The sequence below is a fragment of the Macaca mulatta genome, chromosome X (genome assembly GCF_049350105.2).
Source record: "Macaca mulatta isolate MMU2019108-1 chromosome X, T2T-MMU8v2.0, whole genome shotgun sequence".
Classification (NCBI taxonomy): Eukaryota; Metazoa; Chordata; class Mammalia; order Primates; family Cercopithecidae; genus Macaca; species Macaca mulatta.
In genome coordinates, this window is record NC_133426.1 from 70,045,417 (window position 1) to 70,069,594 (window position 24,178).

Sequence of the window (24,178 nt, forward strand, 5' to 3'; positions counted from 1 at the left end):
ATGAAGAGGAGGGTCCGGTACCCCATTAGGTACCCATCTCCCTCAGGGAAGAAGGGGGCAGGGTTACCTTCTTGCAGAGGACCATCTGGTGGTCAAACAGGAAGAAGACCCGCTGCTGGTTGCGGCCGTAGGGCTGGTAGATCCAGGCCATCTCCCCAGTGTAGATCAGCTCCGAGCTCCTGTCTAGGATGTCCTCGCCCTGGGAAGGACATGCGATGATGAGAGGCAGCCAGGCAGAAGGATGGCACCATCACCTGCCTGGAGGCACCCAAGGCTGGGCATAGACTGGGACAGTAAGAGGCCAGAAAGGCCCTGGTAGAGACAGAGGGAGAGAGGGACTCCTGGGACTCCTCAAAAAGCTTTACAGCTCTGTGAGCTAGGAAGACCCATTTTCTTATTCACCCCAAGGCCAAATGTGCCCCGCCACCTGGGACTGCTACAGCTTTTCTATGCCAGTTACCCTCTGGTCCTATAAGTTCTCTGTCATATATATGTGTGTGTTTGTGTGTGTGTATGGAGAAAGAGAGAGAGAGGATATATATATGTGTATATATATATGATATGTATATATAGTATCATATATATATTACATATATATATATATAAAATCTCCATCTCTCTTCTCTATAAATCTCTTTTTCTGTTCCAGTCTCTCAATCCCTGCTGTGGTCTCTGCTCTTTCTAATACTTAAAGAATAGGCCTTAATCTCACTGCTTCCCACATGAGTAGAAGGAAATGGGAGGACAAGAAGGAAGATGGTAACAGAGGGAGAGAAAAAGAACCCACTCCCCTCTTATAATTGTTTTTCCTTCTCCTCTCAGTTCACCAAAATCTACTGATTGAATAAGAAACTTAACTGCCACATGCTTCCCTGGTCTGTTATCCAGAGAGCCTAGAACTACTTCTCCTCCTTGCTACAAAGAGTCAGACACAAATAGGCACCAAGACACCTGAGTCCTAGCTAATTCAATTCTATAGAGTTTCCAAGTCCTACCCCTTCTTTATGGCAACTCTGATAGGTCAGAAGTATGTTGCGGGTGTGTGTCAGATGTCAAGGTAGACCTGGCCCCTGTCCTCAAGGAGCTTATGTCTTCATGGAGGAGATGAATGTAGGTATGCTCAAAACTCATGAAACACAAGGCAAACCAGCACCGAAGTTGTGGGCACAGGGGTGAGTGTTCCAGGGCCTATGTGAAGATAAGGACAAAGAGCAGTGTCCCAAGACACAGAAGAATTAATATTTCCTGAGCACCTATATGGATCAGACAGTGTGCCAGATATTTTCAATCTATCTTATCTGAGCCTCACGATAGCCCTGGGAAGTAAATATTCTTGCTCCTATTTTACAGTTTGAGGTACAAAAAGATCAAGTGATAAGCCAAAGGTGCCCAACTAGTTAGCTACAGGTCCATGACCCAACTCCAATCTCTGGGGTTCCACAGAGTATGCTCACTCCTTGTACTACATTATACTGTCTTTAGGCCAAAAAGGCATTGGAGAACCCACTCCTTCCTCTCTCTAGGTGTCACTTTTTCCAGACGTAGTATGAGGATGATCTTCATGGTCTTAGTGCTGATACCTTGATGCTAAGATCTCAGCTTTACACCCAAAAGCTTCAAGGCAAGGTTAGAGATAGAGACCTTTATACCTCCCAGAGATAATCAGAGGCAAACACAGATCAGGCAGGGTAGTAGGCCAGAGAGTGGGGCATCTAGAAATGGTGTATTCGAGCATACCATTTTTTTCCCCAGTCTAAAGGATGGGAAGGAAAGGGGGAACTCAGTAGAATTATTTTCTAATAATAGAAACCCGCCCCTACCCCGAAAAAAAAAAAAAAAAAAAAGGCTTAGAAATACTGCTTCAACTCTAGGCTCAAGACTTAGCCTCAATATTACCTAGGAACTAGGTAAACACTCCTTCTAGAGGGGCTGACATACTAGCACAGAACCTCTGGAGGCCTGATACTGGGAAAGAAAGCCACCAGGGTTGTGGTCCAACCTGCTCCCCAGCGATTTCCTGCTGGAGGGATGGGAAGCTGAGAGAGGTTCTCGCCCTGATGCAGGCTAGGAAGATGTGCTACAGTCCACTTTGAATATGTATGAAGTCCAATAAAGCCATAAAAGAGAGCCAATGCCATAAGAAGATGGTCAGAATGACTTTTAAATATACCATTTACTAAATGTGGATGATACGACCAGGAGGGCTACCCAGTATTATCTGGTCCATCCACTCCACCAGTCAGGGGCATCTCAACTCTGAATTTCTTTGTTTGTTTTTTGGAGACAGAGTCTCCCTCTGTCACCCAGGCTGGAGTGTAGTGGCATGATCTCGGCTCACTACAAACTCTGCCTCCTGAGTTCAAGTGATTCTTGTGTCTCAGCCTCCCAAGTAACTGGCATTACAGGCGTGCGTGTGCCACCATGCCCAGCTAATTTTTGTATTTTTAGTAGAGATGATGTTTTGCTATGTTGGCCAGGCTGGTCTCAAATTCCTGACCTCAAGTGACCCACCCACCTCAGCCTCCCAAAGTGCTGGGATTACAGATATGAGCCACGGTGCCCAGCCTCAATTATATTTTAATTACTTGCAACATGTAACTCCACCAAGTAGAAAAAAAAATTAAAATACTCCTCCTCTGTGCTCACCAACCAGACTAACCTTGAGCAACACACGTAGTCTTTCTATAACTCAGTTGCTTCATCATTGAAATGGGCATAATAACAGTACCAACTTCATTTGGGTGCTGTGAGGATTATTTAAATTAAAACATATAAAGTGCCTAGAAAGTACACATCACACTATAAGCTCAACATAAGTGATACTTATTATCTTGACTATTACTGTGTGCCCCAGTTTCCATACCTATCCTGTCTCCTAGTAATACAGCAATCCAGTAAGTGATGTTTTCTTATTACCCCAAAACCAAGGTCAAAGAAATTGGAAGTAATCTGCCCAAAAGGGCAGAAGCTAGGTCAGAAGCCCTCCAAAACCTATGCTCTTATCCACCAAACCACATTAGAATGATGGCCCCCACCCAATCTCCTCCCACCATCGCCAACCCAGGGAACAACCAGCTGCCATGGAAGATTTCTAAGGTGAGAATCTCAAAAGACCTGGGCTCTGAGTCCAATGCTGCTACCAACTCACTCTCGAGTTGGAAACTAGCTTAAACTCTCACAATCTGTTTCCTCATTTGTAGAGTGGGAATATTAAAACAGTTCCTATTTGACCCACTTCACATGGCTGTTTGAGAGCATCAAATGAGTTCATGGAAAGGAGACAGTCCTCTCATTGTTTAGAGATCTCACCCTTGCTTCCTCTGCTCCACTTATATAACACATCTCTTTGTCTTGCCCCAAAAAGTACAACTCCTTCCAAAACTCCCCAACTGTGGGCCTTTGGATCTGTTCCCTTCCTCCAGGATTTTGCCCACACTGTTTCCTCTGCTGGGATATGTTTGACCCCACTAGATGTTCAAGGCCACATCTCATTGATCTCAATATCCTCATTGCCCAACATAGGGTCTGGCATATGAGGGGAAATGCTCAAAACATAAATCTCATAATTTCACATATTTGCTCAAAAACCCTCCAGTGGCCCCCATCTCACTCAAACTAACAAGTCAGTCTTATGAAGACAGGATCCGACCTCCAGTCACCTCCCTAACTTCATTTGCTCCCACTCTCTCGCTCACTTACTCTACTCTGGGCACACTGGCTTCCGCGTTGTTCCTTTAGCACACACTCCCATATTTCAGGGTCTTTGTGTTTGTTTTTACCTCTGTCTGGAATTCTATGCCCCAAGAAAGCCACATGGTTTGCTCCTTCCTCTCCTTCAGGTCTGTTCTTAACTGTTGCTTCCTCAGCTAGTACCCCCATTACTCCCTAACCTGCTATCCTACTTTATTTTTCTTCAGAGGCCCATCTACCTGATGATATGTTTGTTGCCTCTTTTCCCTATTGGAATATAAATCAATGAGAGTGGAAACTTTGTCGTGCTCACTGATGTATGTGCAGGACATAGAATAAGGTCCGACACAGAGTACTTGATATTTAAGTACTCAATAAATACTGTTTGACAACTAAACCAATAGGTGTGGAATGAACAGTGGCCACAAAAAACTACCCAAAGCTTTCTTGCCAGCTTATCTACCTTTCTTCCTTGGGGTCAGAGCCTGAGAGAAGAGGCCTCTAATTCTAATTCACCCCATTCTGCCTGATTTCACCCCATTCTAATTATAGGCCAGTTGATGTGGGGCTGTAATCTGAGCAGATCCAGGGAAAGGATAAGGGGAATACCATACTTTTTAACTAGTTTATTTTCAATGCTGCCTACTGTCAGGAAAGAAGAGGAATAACAAATCCATCCAGCCCTACATTTGATCTTCTGGTCCCAGGAGTATGCCTCATCAAGCCACTTTAGCTTTTAAGTAGATGCTTTTGCTGCCTTCATCATGTTGGGTTTTCTTGTTTCCTCCAACTCTTTGGATTCAATCATCAAATAGTAAACTGGAACAGGTCTTTGGGTATTATACAACCAGGCTGGGAGGAGAGGGATGCCACAAAGAGGAAATCACAACCACACATAATCAAGCTCCCAAACATGAGCTACAATCTTAAGTTCCTGCTACAAATCTCCAGAAAAAAAAAAAAGATTAAAAAGAAGCTATCCAGGATATGTTACCTTTCCCTTGTTTTCAAGTGGATTAAATGAGTGTGCAAGGTGGCAAAGTGACAGCTCAACCAAACCTCAGTGTCACAGAAATTAGAAATAGGAATTTCCCAGAAACTGTAGTCCCTGGGAACAGATTATTCTCCCTGCTGTTCCCACATACTGCTCTAATGTATTGATTAGTAGAGAGATGACTGACACTTTTATTCATCCATTTGATTTTCAGGAGTCTTCGGAGGTGGGGTAAAAGGAGAGGGACTTCAGGAACTATAGTCCCTACAGAATGGTAGAGGGCAGGGATAATAACCAGAGTTGGGCAAAGAGACCAAGAATGTTCATGGAATAAGCTAAGAGAAGGGTCAGGCCTTGATATAATGCAAGGCTTCCTGCTCTGTAGCCAGACACTCTGATTTATTGAGCAGACACTAATTGCCTGCATGCTACCCTCCAAATTCCTCTTCAAGGGAGATTAAGCTCTGAAGGTTTCCCCTATGACTCCTCTTTTTCATTTGACAAATGAAGCTGAAATCATCATGTGGATGCTTTAGACAGCCACTCTGTTTGTTCAAACATCTGGGAGGCAAGGGGGTGGCAGAGACAGCAAAATATGGCGTCTTGTTCTTGATTTGCATGGTCCGTTCACAGCAGTCCTCAGCAATCTGGCAGAATCTCTCTCCCTGCCTAGACAACTTCTTGGGCAGGTGGAATGCACAAATAACCTATACCAGGGAATCTGAAATTGAGCCACCAATCCTAATAATCATCAAGCCATGGAGTATCCATGTCTCACTGCTTTCTTGGGGAGACTCCCCAGCCCTCACCCACCACCTGACTGGGATTTGGATGACCTCCCCAAGGTTGTCTCACTGTCTTATTTAAATATAGACTCTTTACTACATACAAAAAGCAAGTCATTGCAGTATCACAAAGAACAGCAATTGGGCTGTGAGAGGCAGAAGGTTGAAGGAATAAGTGGTACATTACTGAAAACAACGCACAAGGAATCAGGAGACTAGATTCAAGTTCCAGCTTTGTCACTGACTTGCTGTGTGGCCTTGGTAGGAAATAAGCCTCTCTCTGCCTGTCTGTCTTCCACCATCACTGCAAGGTGTTTGAGAGTAAGTGTGTGAGAGTATGTGTGTATGTGCATATGTGCGTGTGTATACACACAAGAATCATCAGGGTTGTAGGGGGAGTCCTCAAGAGCCTTTGTGATTCTGACATTCTAGACGTCTTTAACACAGGTATGGTGAATATGACAGAAACTTTAGGCTTGGCCTCTGAAATGTTCCACAGTGGCCTCAGTCTGACAAGAAGACCATGAAGAATTTTTCTTCCTACAAATTGCTATAGGCTGAATGTTTGTATCCCCATAAAATTCACATGTTGAAACATAATCTCTACTGTGATGGCATTTGGAAGTGAGGCCTTGGGGGATGATGCTCATGAGAATGAGGCTGTCATGAATTAAATGGGAACAGCATTCATAAAAGAGACCCCAAAGAGTTCTCTCATCCCTTCTGCCATGTGAGGTTACAATGAGAAGACAACAGTCTATGAAGAGGGCTCTCACCAGGCACTGAATCTACTGGTTTCTTGATCTTAGACTTCCCAGCTTCCACAACTATGAGAAATAAATGTCTGTTGTTCATAAGCCACCCAGTCTATGGTATTTTGTTATAGCAGCCTGAATGAAGTAAGATGTCAATTTAGATAAAGAAAGGCTTCACCAAGCAGGAGCGTACAAGGGATGTGTGGGCTTACATGAGATTAGAGTACCAATCAATCAGGCTAACAAAGGAGGCAGAAACTGTTAGAACCGTGTTTTTGTAGCCCCATCCAGACAAACATGCAGGAAATTCCTTCGGAGGTGCTGAGTCTTTAAATCATACCCCAGTGTTATTGAGCTTGGTGCTACTGAAGCTCCCTGGGTAGGCCAGGGAATTTCATGCTATTTTTGGTTCCCCATGGCTCCTGCTCCAAGGACTGATGCCCCAGAGCATACAGGGGAATTAGAAGGTCTTCTAGGCATTGGGAAGTTGGGGAGATGCTCCAGGGAATAGGAAGACAACCACTGCTGGGCACCTTCTCTTATAAAAAACCCTGCCAACGAGAGAGAATAAGGCCAGCTAATCCACCTTAATTTTAGTGTTTTAGAAAAGTTGATGGGCTTGCTAGAAGTCATTTGGTCCAGCTCTCTGCCTCTAATCAGGCAAATGGCCAAAGCAAGGCCAACACAAGGAAAAAAGGACCCACAATTTTCTAGTAAGTCTGGCCCAGTGCTGGCTTCTGCTTAAGAGAACGAGGATCTCTTCATCTAGACAAATTCCTTTCTCTGAAAATCAAAGTGCTGTTCTACTTATATGGGAACATTATCCTTCAAATATAACCCTAAAGGATGTCAACTGATCAGAACTGTGGTCTTTTTCAGCAGTCTACATTAAGGTAGGACAGAGGTAGCAGAATAAAAGGAAGATGACTTTTTTCTGGGCCTTGGTTAAGTAGCTGTTTGTGAGGATGATGCTTGGTTCCCTTGGAATGGGCTAAAATACTTTAAGTATTAAGAGAGATACTACCTCTTAATCACTGAAAATGACACTTGAGTTGAGGTCAGGGGAATTGGGAGCAGACCCTACCTCTATATTGTGACCACAAGGCTTAAGATTGCTAATCCCTCCCTAGTAGCACGTCCAGCCTCTCCCATCTTGGTTATTTTAGCCAGCAGACTATCAGATTGCACAACCTGGGTCTGCAAGACATATGCGAAATGTCATTACTCCTGGTTCTTTTGGTGGGCATCTAGGAAGGAAAGGTCTTTCAGAATTCAGAGAAGTCATGGCTGTCTGCAATGAACTGGAAGGCTCTCAGGTATTATTTTAAAAACAGATGATAAAACTGTGGATTTGGCAGGGATGATGGTTGTGGCCTAGAGTGTACAGGCCTAATAGAGAGACCTAATAGATGTGTCAGGGTGAGTGATATAACTGATTAAAAAAAAAAAAAAAAAAAGTATGTTGGCTATCCTGCATGGTTGGGAACAGGAGAACCAACCTTGTATTCCATGTCTGAAAGTAAATTAGTATATACTACTTCTTATCTAAGTGTGAATCTGTTGGTCATAAATCCAGAAAGAGCTTTGAAAGGCTACTGAGTCAACCCAATTGTTCCCTGGCAATACCTAAAGAAATGAACCTTTCATTTCTCAATGAGGTATCATCACAAAAATTCTCCAATCTTCTTAGAAAGTTATTCAAGTATCCAACACTTCTCGCTAGCAGGAAATTTTACCTTGAGTCTAATCTAAATCCTTCCTGGTGCTCTTCAAATCTAATTTCTCTTCACCTATCCTTAGGTAAGATGGGAAGCTTTTGCCAAGCTATTCAGATTCCCCAATACCCTGGTTGGTAAGTTTCCTACCTCCCAGTCTAGGACAGAAGCCTGCCACTGAGCAATCTTGTCAATATTCTCTAAACGTCGCTTGCGTTCGTTGATCTGCTGAGTCACATTTCTCATGACAGCCAAAGCAGCTGCCACATACCTGTAGTCACTGTGAAAACAAAAGAGTGCAAGTTGAACGAACCAATGTGCCAGAGAACCAATGTGCTAGGTGCCAATCTTAACATCCACTCTCCTCTACCTCCTTAGTAACAGAGTCCTGATTTTCAAATGGGAACCCACACCACCTAAAGACTACATTTCCTATCTTTTGCTTCAGCAAAAATGACTATGCATCTAAGTTTTGTACACTGATATGTAAATAGAAGTGTTGGGTAGTATAAGAATTAAAGAAAGAGGAGAGAAACATGAAGGATGGCTTTTCAGTCAACAGGGAGAGGTTAATTTAAATAAACCTGAGAGGAGCGGCTGGCCGAGTTAGGTCAGAGCCACACTTTCTTACAGACTAAGAGTTTTTAAGGATTCAGGGTGGGAGAATTTATCAGAGGCATAGACTGTTTCTGTGCCTCTTTGTTGCGCTTATCTGGGAGAGAGAGTTGTGTGTCTGTTCCCATACATCTTTTTGCAGCTGCAGGCATATCCCCTGAGTCTGCTTTTATCTTCTCTATCTTAGTGCACCTGAAGGAAAAAGAATGTGCTTATTAATGGCCACTGTTTTACTGGGGCCCATTGTATGAGGGTGAAGTTTGGCAGTTACCCAAGAGACTTTCCCCTGACCTCCTTCTGTGCCTGAGCTCTCTTACTGTCTGCTATTTCTGGCTGCTTGTAGTTAGAAAAGAAGTGATTTCTTGAAATGCATGAGCCTAGAAAGGGAGCTGGAACTTAAAGTGGTGGTGCTTGTCCAAGATGATGGTGCTCCTGCTCTACCAGGTAGGCCTTCTGAGAAATCACCTTTAAGGAAGTGAGCAAACCCTTCTTCAGCCTTTACTCAATCCTGATGCTTGGAATGTTTATGTGATGGCCGAACCTCCGGTAGCCATCTTGGACCATAAGGACAAGGTCAATACCCTAGGCATAGGATAGCAGACAGCTGTAGGGTGCTCATGTTTCTGATAGCTGTTGGGTGCTCATGACCATGGGGCCGCCATACCAGTCATAAACTTCAGAATACATACTTCTTTTACATGAGAGACAAATGGGCCGCTATTTTTTTGCATCACTTTTTTTGTGTCCTATCTGATACAGCCAGCCAAGGACCAAAAAGGGAGCCTCACACATGACGCAGTATAGACCACCTTACCATCTCTTCCATCATCTATTTCTATGGAGCTTCTGCCCAAAATCACTGTGAAATATCATCCTCACGTTTGCTTTTGCACAATATAGAAACAGAATGTAGTACAGTGGGTAAGAACACAAAGTCTGAAGCCAGACTTTGTGGGATCAAATGTCAGTTTTTCTCACTGACTAGCAGTGTGGCCTTTGGCAAGTCTCACTCCCTCTCTCATTGACTCAATTTCCTCATCTGTAAAATGGGGAAAAGTATAGTTTACTGAAGGTTTCATAAATTAAATACAATCATCCATGTAAACTATTTTACTCTTGGCATATAACAAATGTTAATAGTATTACTATTACAAATCAAACATTTCTGTAGTAGAGACATCACATGGGATGCCTCTTAAAACCCCCAGTCTCAGAAGTATAATCCTTGGCCTCACATCCTGGGACCCTGGATAGCAGACATGTTGAGAGTTACATATCCTGTCCAGGTTTTTTTCTGCTGTTCTTTTCTGATTTCCAACTGAATGGCTCTTGAGAAAGGCAGGTTGATAGGGAGATCTCAGCCATTCAGTGGGGGCTAAAATAAACTGAGAAGACAAGAGGATGCATTACAGTTCAGTGTTAACACCTTTCCTTAGAGAAACTGAAAATGCCTTGTGGTCACTAGTCTGCTCAATCTCTCAGTACCATTTTTTTTTTAAAAGGAAATAGAAAAAAAAAGATGTGCAACAACTGCACATCTTTGCACAACTGCACAACTGCACACCCACAACATTGAATAGTGGGTTGATGGACCAAAGAAAGGCAGAGGAAAAGGACTTCTAATTGCCAGGAAGATCCTATGTGGTACCTCCTCTTAACTTGCATCCTTCACTCCAATCTGTGCTCTGCACACCTGTCAGAGCCATAGCTCTCAAACAATGTTACAGTATCACCTCCAGTGAAAGGCTTTTCACTATACTTCCTAACCAGTCTATTCTGTCTCAAGACAAATATGTTAGAGAAGTCTTTATTCTGAGCCTCAATGAATGTTAGCTATTATCAGTTTTTCTTCTGGATCCCACTGCTGACCCATATTGAGCTTATGGCCAACTAATACTTCCTAAGTCTCTTCAAAACAAACTCTCTCAGCCTGTCCTTGAGCTATTTATTTCTTATCTTAGACACAATGGTAACACTCCACATTTTTTTCTGTTACATTTCATTCTTTTACAGTTAGTTGCTCCAACATATGAGGATCTTTTGGGCTATGTGACATTACCAAAGTTTCTCCTTGGCAAGATGTCTGAGCCTGACACTTAGAAGGAGGTAGAGTGGTGACAGAAGGGAAGACTGCAGCACAGAAGCTGCTAACATAATTAAGTGCTCCTATTCTTTGGACCCATTTTCTGCCCCTGTACCTTTCCTTTCTCTGATTTGAGGAGATCAGTGCTCTAAGCCACTTTCTGGGAAGTAAAGCACAGAGCTGTACTGTCCAATATGGTAGCTACTAGCCATATTTAATTAAAATTAAGTAAAATTTAAAATTTAGTTCTCAGTTGCAGTAGCTATGTTTCTTAGTACTCAATAGTCACATGTGATCGGTAACTACTATACTGAATAACACAAATATAGACTATTTGCATTGTTGCAGAAAGTTCTACTGGGCAGTCCTGGCATGAGAACGTTCATTTCCTCTACGCCAAGACTACCCGGCCAGGGATTCCTCACTGTCAGTGTCCCATACTGCCTATTTTTGCCATTTTTAGCTGGCTGCCTTTCTCAAAATGGCTAGAGGGGGAATGTGCCCATCTCTAACCTGTCCTACTAGTTTTAGCAGTCGGCGGGAGAAGAAAGGAATGGCTGTGGTTCAGCCAAACCCTGGTCAAAGCCCTCAGATGAGGTCTGGGCCCAGCCTCTTACTGGGGAGAGTAACAGAACAAAGATTTTCTACTTCCAGACATGTCAGCTAGCCTCCCTCTTACATGCAGTCTTCATTCTCATCAACTTAAGGAAGGTAGGGTAGGGAATATATGTCAATCATCTGTAAGCAAAGTCAGTATTCTTCTCTATTTATCATTTGTCATCTAATCTTCTCCCTCAGAGGCCTTCAGTCCAACCTATCTGAACACCTATCTTACTAAGCTTCCAAGTTGGCATCAGCCTTTAATTGCCTTCAAATCCAAGCTACTCTTGACATGCATGGCAGGAGCCATCATCTTAATATAGATTCCTGAGACCTGCCAAAAGGGGTTGTCCATGTCGTGGGAGTTGTGCTGGGCCGAACAGGTCACTCTGAGAAAGGGCAGGAATTGATGTAGCCTGACACTGCCTGAGCGACTCTACTGTCACTCTGGAGCGCAAGACGGGGGAGGAGAGGGAATCAGGAACCTAGATGTCAAGAGGACTTTGAAGCAGGAGTTCCAGTCACAAGGTGAAAGTGTACAGAAATGGCAAATCCAAATTGAATGTCCTATCTTTTTGGTGCACACCAAATCCCCCAAAAGCTCTGATGTTGTTTTGACCTAAGAAACTAACATAGCTTTGAGTTATGCTTAAAAACTTTTTTCTGGAACTTTTAAGATGAATTATGCCATATATAATTTACCCAGTGAATATTATCAGTCCACAAGTATGATTTAGCTCCATTGCTTGGTCTCTTTGGGGCTAACTTTCAGACCCAGATTCATTAGGCCTTGGGTGTGGGCCAGTTGGTTTGGTTTACATATTTGGGTTCATTTTTGAGTTGATGTTGCTTCTCTAACAAATCATATCTTATATGCTTTAGTGGTGCTGGAGCCCTAGGCAGATTTCAGATTTTAACCCAAATATAGTGGCCCTGGACCCTCCTTTTGTGTGAGTAACAAAGCCAGTGATAGCTCTGCCTTCTGTACCCTGTTGGCTATGAGGCAATCAAGAATGTATCATCCTATTTTGTAGATAAGTTAATAGAAACTCAGAAAGGGCAAAAGGATATGTATTCTCGATGAGAACCAACAGATAGAGGAAGTTCCCTCATTCACTCCTGACTCCCTCAATCCCTTACCTGTGGTCTTGGGCAGTATACTTTAGGAGCTCAGCCAACTGTAAGGGATACTTGCAGATCTTCTGCACTGGAGTCAAAAGGAAACCATCGATAGCAATGTCAATCATCTGCTGCAAGAGGCGACAGGCCTCAAAGAAGTGCTGGTAGCGGCTGTCTTTCATCAGTTTGGAGAGCTCCATGCAAGCATCCAGGTGGTTGTTACAATACTCAGAGTATATCCAGAATCCATCTTGCTGTGGGAAAAGAAAAAACAGAAAAGAAAAGGCTACAGAGGACCCCAAAAGAAGTCTTAAAGTAATGGAAAGAGAGATCATATTCTTAGGCAGAAATATTAAAATGATAATGAAGTCAATTATTCTTAAATTGATTCATAATTTAATAATACAATAGCAAAACAAATTATTTAGTAACAAGACAAACTGACTGTAAAATTCTTATTAAAAAAATGAGTAAATAGCAACAGTAGGGACATTCTGTAAAAGAAGGGTAACGAGGGAACACCGGTCCTAACAAGAGTAAAACACAGCATGGCAATAAAACTCTGGGACTGGATCACAAAAAGTAAGAGATCAGTGACTCTACTTCTGGCAATGACAGACTAAGTTGTTGCAGACAAACCCTGCCACTGAGAATAGCTGGAAAAGCTAAAAATAAATAAATATCTGTATGAAGGAATCACATAATCCAGACCCTGATATTATCTCCATAAAATGTCCCTAAAGAAACACAATGTGATGAAGTGTTTAGAGGTAAGGAATCTAAGATGTATGCAAGTTAAACACTAATGGCTGAGAAAAAAATGTATGAGTGTGTGTATATGTATATATGGACATATAAATATGTATATAAAGAAAGGGGAAGAGGAGAGAGTCAGGAGAGAGAGGGAAAACACACTCAAATAGTAAGACAAAATGGTGAAATGTTAACAACAGGGGAATCTGAGGATGTTTTGTATGGTTATTATTTTTCAACCTTTCCATAAGTTTGAAATTAATTCCAAGTAAAGTTTTAAAAAAACTCTATAATTTTTATTATACATTGACAAGTACTTAATAAAAGATAACCCGATGTATTAGAATAGAAAATGTTTATAAAACCCAAGAGAAACAACAGGCAATAGAAACTAATCAACAAAAAAATCAAGATGGAGTTATTATATTAGGGTTGAAAAACAAGCAAAATAGCACATAAAAAGAATAATATACCATGATCAGGAGAGACTTATCCCAATCCAATTCACCACATTAACAGATTAAAGGAGAAAAATTACATGATTGTTTCAATAATGCAGAATAAGCATTTGAGAAAATAAATTTATGACAAAGACATCAGCAAACTAGAAATAGAAAGAAACTACCACAATGTAATAAAGGGCACCTATGAAAAATGTTAAGCTAATTACTTGGTAAAATATTGAATGCTTGCCCCTAAGATCAGAATAAGACAAAAATGCCTGGTCTTACCATTTCTAGTTAACACTGTACTGTATGTCCTGACCAGTGAAATAAGAAATAAAAAAAGGAAATAGAATATAGACTGAAAAAAGAAGAAATAAAATGGTCTTTTTTTCAGAGATGACATAATTGTATATGCATAAAGTCCTAAGAAAGCTACAAAAAAGTACTGGAACCAATTAGTGAATTTGGTAATGTGTTAGGACACAAAGTCAGTGTACAAGAATCAACCGTATTCCTGTGTAATAGCAATAGACTATAGGAAACTGACGTTTTAAAATACCTTTACACCAGCAGCTGAAAAAATGTTAAATACTTAGAAATCAACTTTTAGGAGAGGATGTCAGTAAGATGACAGAATAGGAAATATCAGCCTTCCTTTCTTCAGCAAACAACAATTTGGTAGCTATCCATGAACAAAAAATAATTCTGGAAGAGCTTAGGGGTCCACTTAAGAAGCCACAGCAATATAGTGAAAGAAAAAGTCAGAAAACAAATACACAAAAGTAGTAGGAAAAATAGTTTCATTTTGCCTGCATCACCCCATCCCCATAGCTGGCACTGCTCATTATGGAATGGAAACTCCTTGGATCTTGCGTCCTACATACAGGGAGAAGGAGACAGGAGTATACAACAAGGTTCCCCAGCTTTATGGGACACTGCCCAAATTAACAGCTTCAGTTTCATCCCACCCAGATCTCTGAGAAGACAGATATAGCCTAGATATCTGGAGACAGCAGAGAGCAAAGAATAGGGATTAGTTATATCAGTATCAGCAAAGTAGCAGGAGTCGCAGTGATCTGCCGTGGCCTGCTCGACACAGAGCCCCAGTAGGCCTCTCTGTCAAGGACCTCAACAGCCCTCATAGCCACTGTGTACCTCCTGTAGATTTTACCTCTCAAGATCCTTCAGTGTTCAGTCACAGACCCCAGAGGCTTTTTCAGCTTTTACTGCTAAGAAAACCAACTGCTAGTATAGTAACAGCAGACCCCCTGCAGCTTATACTGCTAAGGGTCCATGGGTTGTTTTTTTTTTCCTTCTCAGTTTTAGGAGAAAACAAACAAACAGCAACAACAACAAAAAAAACCCCTGCCTGAGCCATGTCCCTTCTTCTTACTTCCTGGAGCCACCCAGAGCTGCCCAACTGCTGCTGTGGTTACTATAGCCCAGTGGGAAGGGGTGATGCAGGCCAACAGCTTTCACATTCTCCAGATCCCTGATCCACCAGAGCTTTCCCTCTCCCATGTCCAGAGCTGCCTGAGCTACTCCTACCACAGGTGCCTTGGCCAAAGGACCCAGCACAGGAGCCTTTGCATTCTCTAGGTACTTAAGCCATTACTAGGCCAGAGCATCCAAGGAGACAGTAGTAAGTACTGCCTCCTTGGACGCTCTGGCCCAGTGACCCAGCACAGCTACCATGCATGTACCTGCAAACAGCCCTTGGATGCTCTGGCCCAGTGACCCAGCACAGCTACCATGCACGTACCTGCAAACAGTCCTAGGGTCCCAAACTAGGGGTTCCAGTCTTACTACCACGTGTTACCAAAGCTGACCTACACAGATAGGCTATCACACAAATTCTTCTAAAGCACACATGGAATACTGTCCAGAATAGATCACATGTTATACCACAAAATAAGTCTTACCGAATTTAAGAAGATAGACATCATATCAAGTATCTTTTCTGGCCGTGATGATATAAAACTACAAGTCAGTAACAGGAAGAAAACTAGAACATTCTTAATCAGTAGAAAATAAACAACATATCCCTGAATAACAAATGGGTCAAAGAAAAAATCAAAAGGGAAATTTAAAAATATCTTGAGACAAATGAAATTGAAAGCACAACATACTAAAGCCTTTGGGATGCAGCAAAAAAAGTTCTAAGAGGGACGTTGATAGCATTAAAAAAATCTGATATAAACTATCTGATATTACACCTCAAGAAGAAGAACAAAGTAGACTCAAAGATAGCAGAAGGAAAAAAAATAAAAGATCAAAGCAGATATAAATCAGAGAACAGAAGAACTTAGGGAAAAATATCAACAAAACTAACTTGGCTTTTAGAGAAAATGAGCATATAGGTAAATAAAATTAGAAATGAACATGAAGATATTACAAAAGATGTCTCAGAGATGAAAAAGATTACAAGGGACTATTATGAACAATTATATGACAACAACTTGGAAACACCAGAGGAAATGAATATATTCCTAGAAATATAAAACCTACTAAGATTGAATCAAGAAGAAATAGAGAGCCTGAACATTAACAAATAAAGAGATTGAAGTAGAAATTTAAAATCTCCCAACAACAAAAAAATCCCAGGACCAGATGGCTTCACAACTGAATTCTACCAAATACTCAGATAAGAATAGTAGCAATCCCTCTTGAACTCTTCAAATACATACATATATACATACATACATACATACATACATATGTATATACATAAAAGAACTAAATGTTCTCAAATGATTCTAAAGTCAGACAAAAACACAAAAAAAGGGCCGGGTGCGGTGGCTCATGCCTATAATCTCAGCACTTTGGGAAGCTGAGGCAGGCGGATCACGAGGTCAGGAGATCAAGACCATCCTGGCTAACATGGTGAAACCCCGTCTCTACTAAAAATACAAAAAAATTAGCCAGGCGTGGTGGTGGGCGCCTGCAGTCCCAGGTACTCGGGAGGCTGAGGCAGGAGAATGGTGTGAACCCAGGAGGCAGAGCTTGCAGTGAGCCGAGATTGCGTCACTGCACTCCAGCCTGGGCAACAGAGCACAACTCTGTCAAAAAAAAAAAAAAAAAAAAAAAGAAAGAAAGAAAAAAACTACAAGCCAGTATCACTAATGATCATAGGTACAAAGATTCTCAATAAAATAGTAGCTAGCCAAATTCAGTAACATATCAAAAAAATCATACATCATGACCAAGTGGGATTTATCCCTGGGATGCAAGTATGGCTTAACAAATCCAAATCAATTATTGTGATACATTACACATCAGCAAAAGGAATAATTTAAAAACCACATGGTTATTTCAATAGATGCGGAAAAAGCTTTCACAAAGTTCAACATCCTTTCAGGATAAAATATCTTCACAAATTATGTATTAATATAAAAAATTTCCTCAACATAAGAAAGGCCATTTATGAGAGGCCCACAGGTAACATCATAATCAATAGTGAAAAATGGAAAGCTTTTCCTTTAAGATCTGGTATAAGGCAAGGATGCCCACCCTTGCCAATTTTATTCAAAACAGTACTAGAAATACTCACCATGGCAATCAGATAAGAAAAATAAATAAAAGGCATCCAAATTGGATCAGAAGTAAATTAGCCCTATTTGGAGATAAGATGATTACATATGTAGAAAGCCCAAAAGACTCCCCCCAAAAATAAAAAAATAAAAACTCTTAGAACTAATAAATGAATTCAGTAAAGATACAGGATACCAAAAAAATCAGTGTACAAAAATCAGTTGCACTCTTTACACCTATACTGATGTATCAAAAAAAGAAATTTTAAAAAATCATATTTATGATACCATCAAAAAGAATGAAATACTTAAGGAATAAATTTATTCAAGCAGGTGAAAGATCTGTGCACAGAAAACCAAAACACCGTGATGAAAGAAACTGAAGAAGACACAAAGAAATGGAAAGATTTCCCACGTACAAGAATTGGAAGAACCAATATTGTTAAAATGTCCCTACTACTCAAAGCAACATATCAACACAATCCCTATCTAAATTCCAATGGCATTTTTCATGGAGATAGACAAAAACATATATAAAATGTCTATGGAACCAAAATAGACCCTTAATAGCCAAAGCAACTCTGAGAAATAAAAATAAAGTTGGAGGCATCACACTCTTTGATTTCAAACAATATTATAAAGCTACGGAAATCAAAACAGTATGCTACTAGCATAAAAACAGACAGATATACCAATGTAACAGAATAGAGAGTCCAGAAATAAACCCAAGCAAATATAGTGAACTGATTTTTGACAAGGGCACCAACAGGACACAATGGGGAAAGTATAGTCTCTTCAATAAATGTGGTTGGAAAAACTGGATATCTATATGCAAAAGAATAAAATTGGGCCCATATTTTACACCATACACAAAATTTAACTCAAAATGCATAAGAGACTGAAACACAAGAGCTGAAATCATAAAACTACTAAAAGCACTACTGCTGTGCTTTTTCTTATGACACCAAAAGCACAGGCAACAAAAGCAAAAAGAAACAAGTGGGACTGCATCTAATTAAAAAGCTTCTATGTAGAAAAAAAAAAATCAACGGCATGCAAAGGTAGCCTATGGACTGAGTGAAAATATTTGCAAACTGTATGTCAGATAAATGGTTAATATTCAAAATATATAAGGAACTCGCATCATTTCATAGCAAAAAAACAAATAAACAAATAAACTAAGAAATGAGCAAAGAATTTGAACAGACATTCCTCCAGAAAAGACATAAAAATAGTCAACAGGTATATGATGATGCTCAACATCATTAATCATCAGGAAAACGCACATCTAAACCACAATGAGAAATAACCTAGCATCTATTAGGATGGATATTATCAAAAAGATAAGACATAACAAGTGTTGACAAGGGTTTAGAGAAAAGGAGACCCTTGTACACTATTAGTAGGAATATATATTGGTACAGCAGCCACTGTGGAAAATAATACCTTTAAGATGTTCCCAAAGAAATTAAAAATAGAATTATCATATTATCCAGTAATCCCTCTTTTGAGTATATGCCGAAAGGAAATGCACTCGCCACCTTGTAAAGATATCTGCACTCCCTTGTTCACTGCAGTATTAATAACAATAGCCAAGATGGGGAAGCAAACAAAGTGTCCATTAATGGATAAATGGGTAAAGAAACTGTGGGGTGTATATGTATATGCAATATGTTGCCTCTATTTTAATAAATTACCTCTATTTTTAATTTATATATATATATATATATCATATACATACAGAGACGCAGAATAGAATATTATTCAGACTTTAACAGGAAGGAGGGAAGGAGATCATGTCATTTATCACAACATGGAGGAACCTAGAAGACATTATGCTACATGAAATAATCCAGTCACAGAAAGAAAACTACTACATGATTTCACTTATATGTGGAATCAAAAAGAAAAAAATGAATACACAGAAACAGATTAGGATGGTGGTGACCAGAGGTGAGGGGGTGGGAGAAAATGGGAAGATATAAGTCAAAGGGCACAAAGTTGTAGTTATGTAGGAAAAGTCTAGAGATCTAATGCACAGCATGGGGACTAGAGTCAACAATATTGTATTATACACTGGAAATTTGCTAAGAGAGTAGATTTTAGATACTATTACCACAGAAAAGTAACTATGTGAGATGATATGTTAATCTGTTTGACTGTAGTCATCACTTCATCATTTATATCGAAATATCATATTGTACATCTTAAATTTATACCTTAAATATTTTTTAAAACAATCAAATTTTAAAAGGTCAAAATCATAGAATGAAAACTAGAAAACAATCCTGAGCGAAATCACAAAAAAATAGAAATAAACAGTTAAATGTTCATGGATCTGAAGACTCATCATATCAATGTTCCCAAAACTGATCCACAGATTTAATGCAGTAACAATCAAAACACTGGTATGGTTTTTGTTTGTTTTTGGTAAAATTTGGCAAGATTATCCATAAATTTATATAGAAATACAAATAACCTAAAATAGCTAAAATTGTTTTGAAAAATAACTATGTTGGAGGAGTTATGCTACCTGACTTAAAGACTTGCTATGAACCTATATTAATCAAGAAAGCAGGGTACTATTACAAGAATAGTCATATAGATCACTAGAACAGAAGAGTGCACCTAAAAATAGATCTCCACATATATGCTTAATTGATTTTTGACAAAGGTGCCCAGGCAATTCATTAGGGGAATTAGTATTTTTTAACAAATATCCATACAGAAACCAATTAACCTTGATCTGCACTTTGTGCCATATATAAAAATTACCACAAAAGGGATCATAGGCCTAAATGTAAAAAACAAAACTACATAACTTCTATTTTTAAAAAAGTAGAAAATCGTTATGCTTTTGAGATAGGCAAAGAAAGTAAGAAACAAAAAGCATGACCCACAAACTAAAATAAAGCGATAAACTGAATTTCAATAAAATTAAAAGTTTATGCTTTTCAAAAGATACTCTTAAAACTAAAATTAGAATTACCATTCAATCCAGCCATCCCATTACTAGGTATCGACTTACATAAAATAAATCATTATATCGAAGGAATACTTGCACTTGCATGTTTACCACAGCACCATTCATAATAGCAAAGATAAGGAATCAATCTAAGTGTCCATCAACAAATGAATGGATAAAGAAAATATAGAACTTCTACACAATGGAATGGTACTCAGCCATAAAAAGAATGAAATTATGTCATTTGCATCAACATAGATGAAACTAGAGGTCATTGTCTTAAGTGAAATAAGCCAGGCACAAAAAGACAAATATCATATGTTCTCATTTATTTGGGGGTGCCAAAAAATTTGAACACATAGAAGTAGAGGGTGGAAAAACAACAAAGGCAGGGAAGTGTGAGTGGGTGAGAAGGGAGAACATGAATATAAGTGGGTTAAAGGGTACAAACATAAAATAGAAGGAATGCATTCAATGTTCAATAGCAGAGTAGGATGACTATACTTAAAAAAAAATGCATTGTACCCAAAAACCTGACTTGATCACTATGCATTATACATATGTTAAAAATTTCTCACAGACTCTATAAATACGGACAATTTTAAAAAGACACAATTAAGGAAATGAAAGGCTAAGCCACAGACTGGGATATAATGTCTGCAAATAACTTATCTGACAAAGGACTTGTTAACAAAATATATAATTCTCATAACAGAATGTCACCAAAATAGCACAGTATAAGTTATGTAGCTTTACTCTCCTCCACAGAAAACCAAAAAGAACTAGCCACTGCCAAGATTATCAAAAGAAATATTCCAGAATTCAATGACTGAAGCTGTGACAATCCCAGAGGCCACAGAGAACAGAAAAACTGCAAGCAAAATGTAAAATAGCTCCTTCTCCAAGCTGCCAGGCACTGTGTAGAAAGGTACCCTCAAAATCAAGGTTCCTATACTGGAAAAAGTAAAAGTGGACAGCTAGCTTCCCCACCATCTTAGATCCCTTTTCAGAAAAATTCTTCCTGCCTCAACCTGTAAGAAGCCTCTTGAATACCTGCAGAGTAAAAAATCCCAAAGGCAGCTAGAGTTAGAGGGTGGGGATGGGGTTAGCAACACCCAGTGCATGAAACTCCACAGCTTCCCTTCACCTGAACTCAAAAAAGACACCAAATCAGAAAGGGTGTTCAACAGCATCACGTTGCAGGAGGCACACTTCATCAGTCCTCTGGGAACAAACCTCCATCCAGCTTCCCACAGAGCTGGGATATCTTTGGGATTCCTTCCCATCCAGGATGGGTAGCACTTTGAACTTGAGAAAGACTATGTCAAATCTGGGTTCCGGGTGCCATCTAGTGTTGAAAAGGAGGCAGTGATCTCAGGCTAAGGGAGCTAAACAGTCACTCTGCACAAAACCTCTAGACAAACATACTTCTGAAAGACCAAACCAAGCCAGACAGTGAAGACTGGAATAAAGAACTAATCCTTCAATGCAAATGCACAGACATATATTCATAGAAAGAGCAAATAGGAAACCATGACATTCCCAAATAGACAAAATAAGGAGCTAGTGACTGACCCTAATGTGATGATGTTGTGTGAGCTCTCAGATCAAGAATGCAGAATAGCAATTTTCAGGAATTCAGAAAATGCCAGTATAACACAGAAAAGCAATTCAGAAATGTATTACAGAAGTTTAACAATGAAATTGAAATTTTAAAAAATTAAACAGAAATCCTAAAGCTAAGAAATACAGTAGTCAAACTGAAAAATGCATGGGATGGTCTCAACAATAGAACTGATCAAGCAGAAGAAAGAATCGGTGAGCTCTAAGACTATTTGAAAACTCACAATAAGAAGAGAAAAAATAATGAGAAAAATGAAGAACACCAACAAGATCTAGGGGATAGCCTCAAAAGAGCAAGCCAAAGGGTCATTGGCTTTAAAGAGGATGTTGAGAAAGAACAAAAGGTAGAAAGCTTATTCAAAGTAATAATAACAGAGACTTTTCCAAACCTAGAGAAAGATATAAATATCCAGATATAGGGTTAAAGACTACCAAACACGTTCAATCTAAATAAGATTACCCTAAGGCATATAATAATCAAACTCTCAAAGGTAACGGACAAAGAGGGGAATCTTAAAAGCAGCAAGAGAAAAGAAGCAAATAACATATAAAGGAGTTTCAATTCCTCTGGTAACAGATTTTTCAGTGTAAGTCCTACAGGGCGGGAGGGACAGGGGCAACATACTCAAAGTACTGAATGAAAACGAAACAAAACAACCTCCCATAAATATTGTGCCCAGCAGAGTCATCCTTCAAACATGAAGGAGAGATATAGACTTTCCCAGACAGAAGTTGAGGGAATTCATCAGCAGAAGATTTGTCTTACATGAACTGCTAAAGCCAGTTGTTCAATCTTAAAAGAACACTACTATGTAAAAAGAAAACATCTGAAGTTATAAAATAAACTGGTAAATGTATGTAGACAAATTCAGAATAAATTATGCAGACAAACACTGCGTTGTGGTGTGTAAACCATTCATAGCTTTAGTATGAAGACTGAAAAAAATCTATCAAAAATAATGACAATTTATTAAGGTCAGCCCGGCCAACATGATGAAACTCCATCTGTACTAAAAAATACAAAAACTAGCTGAGTGTGGTGGCATGTGCCTATAATCTCAGCTTACTCAGGAGGCTGAGGTAGGAGAATCACTTGAACTCGGGAGGCAGAGGTTGCAGTGAGCCAAGATCGTGCCACTGCACTCCAGCCTGGGACACAGAGCAAGACTCCATCTCAGAAAAAAAAAAGGCAATTTATTAAGGGATAGGCAATATAAAAAGATGTAAATGGAGACAACAAAAAGTTAAAATGTGGAAGTAATGGACTTAAATTGTAGAGATTTTAGTTTTTAATTTTTCTTTTGATCTAAGTTAAGTTGTCATCAGTTTATAATAAGATGTTCTAAGCCCCATAGTAACTACAAAGCAAAAACCTGTAAAAGATACACTTAAAAAAGCAAAGAATTAATACATACCACCAGAGAAAAATCACTGAACAACAAAGGAAGACGGTAGTAAAATAATGGAAGAGAGGAGTTATAAAACAATCAGAAAATAATAACAAAATGGCAGTAGTGAGTCCTTACCTTTCAAAAATAACACTGAATGTAAATGGGACTAAATTCTCCAATTAAAAGAGAGTGGCTGAATGGATTAAAAAAAAAACAGCATCCAACTATATGCTGCCTACAAGAATTTCACTTCTTTAAGTGAATTTCTAGTGAATAAGACACATATAGACTAAAAGTGAAGGGATGAAAAAAGATATTGCATATAAATAGAAACCACAAAAGAGCAGCAGTGGCTACACATATATCATATGAAATAGACTTCAGGTCAAAAACCGTAAGAAGAAACAAAGAATGTCACTATATAATAATAAATGAGTCAATTCAGCTAGAGGATATAACAATTATAAATTCATATGCACCCAGCACTGGAGCACCCAAATATATACAACAAATACTAGTAGATTTAAAGGGAGAGATAGACTACAACACCATAATAATAGGGAACTTCAACACCCACTTTTAGCAACGAACAGATCATCCAGACAAGATATCAACAAAGAAATACTGGATTTCAGTTGCACTATAGACCAAATGTACATAACTGAAAATAACTGAACATGTCATCCAACTGCTGCAGACTACACATTTTTCTCATCAGCATATAGAACATTCTTGAAAATAGGCCATATGTTAGGCCATAAAGCAAGTCTCAACAAATTTTAAAAAGTCAAATTCATATCAAGTGTCTTTTCTCACCACAATGAAATAAAACTAGAAATCAGTAACAAGAGCAACTTAAGAAAATGTACAAATACACTGGAATTAAATATATTGCTCCTGAATGACCAGTGGGTAAATAACAAAATTCTTTTAAAAAATAGAAATTTCTCAAAACAAATGAAAATGAAAACACAAGATACCAAAGCCTATGAAATACAGCAAAAGCAGTACAAAGAGGAAAATTTATGGCAATAAAAGCTTTCATCAAAAAAAAAAGAAAGTCTTCAAATAAATAATCTAGCAAGTCACTTCAAAGAATTAGGAAGGCAAGAAC

The 24,178-nt window shown here is 39.3% G+C and overlaps 2 protein-coding genes across 13 annotated transcripts in view; both read right to left on the bottom strand.

Annotated features, from left to right (window-relative positions):
• Positions 1-24,178, bottom strand: part of ARHGEF9 (Cdc42 guanine nucleotide exchange factor 9) — a 179,421-nt gene that overhangs the window by 35,089 nt on the left and 120,154 nt on the right. For all 11 annotated transcript variants that reach the window (XM_077989670.1, XM_015127575.3, XM_015127569.3 and 8 more), the window contains 3 exons: positions 12,378-12,610; positions 8,090-8,219; positions 68-199 (listed from right to left, as the gene is read on the bottom strand). In XM_077989670.1, coding sequence (XP_077845796.1) covers positions 68-199; positions 8,090-8,219; positions 12,378-12,610 — 495 coding nt within the window. The remainder of the gene's footprint in view (positions 1-67; positions 200-8,089; positions 8,220-12,377; positions 12,611-24,178) is intronic.
• The window catches only part of LOC144338848 (uncharacterized), a 113,241-nt gene that overhangs the window by 26,020 nt on the left and 63,043 nt on the right, over positions 1-24,178 (bottom strand). For both annotated transcript variants that reach the window (XM_077989673.1, XM_077989672.1), the window contains 3 exons: positions 12,378-12,610; positions 8,090-8,219; positions 68-199 (listed from right to left, as the gene is read on the bottom strand). The gene's annotated coding sequence lies outside the window, so the exon portion shown is untranslated. The remainder of the gene's footprint in view (positions 1-67; positions 200-8,089; positions 8,220-12,377; positions 12,611-24,178) is intronic.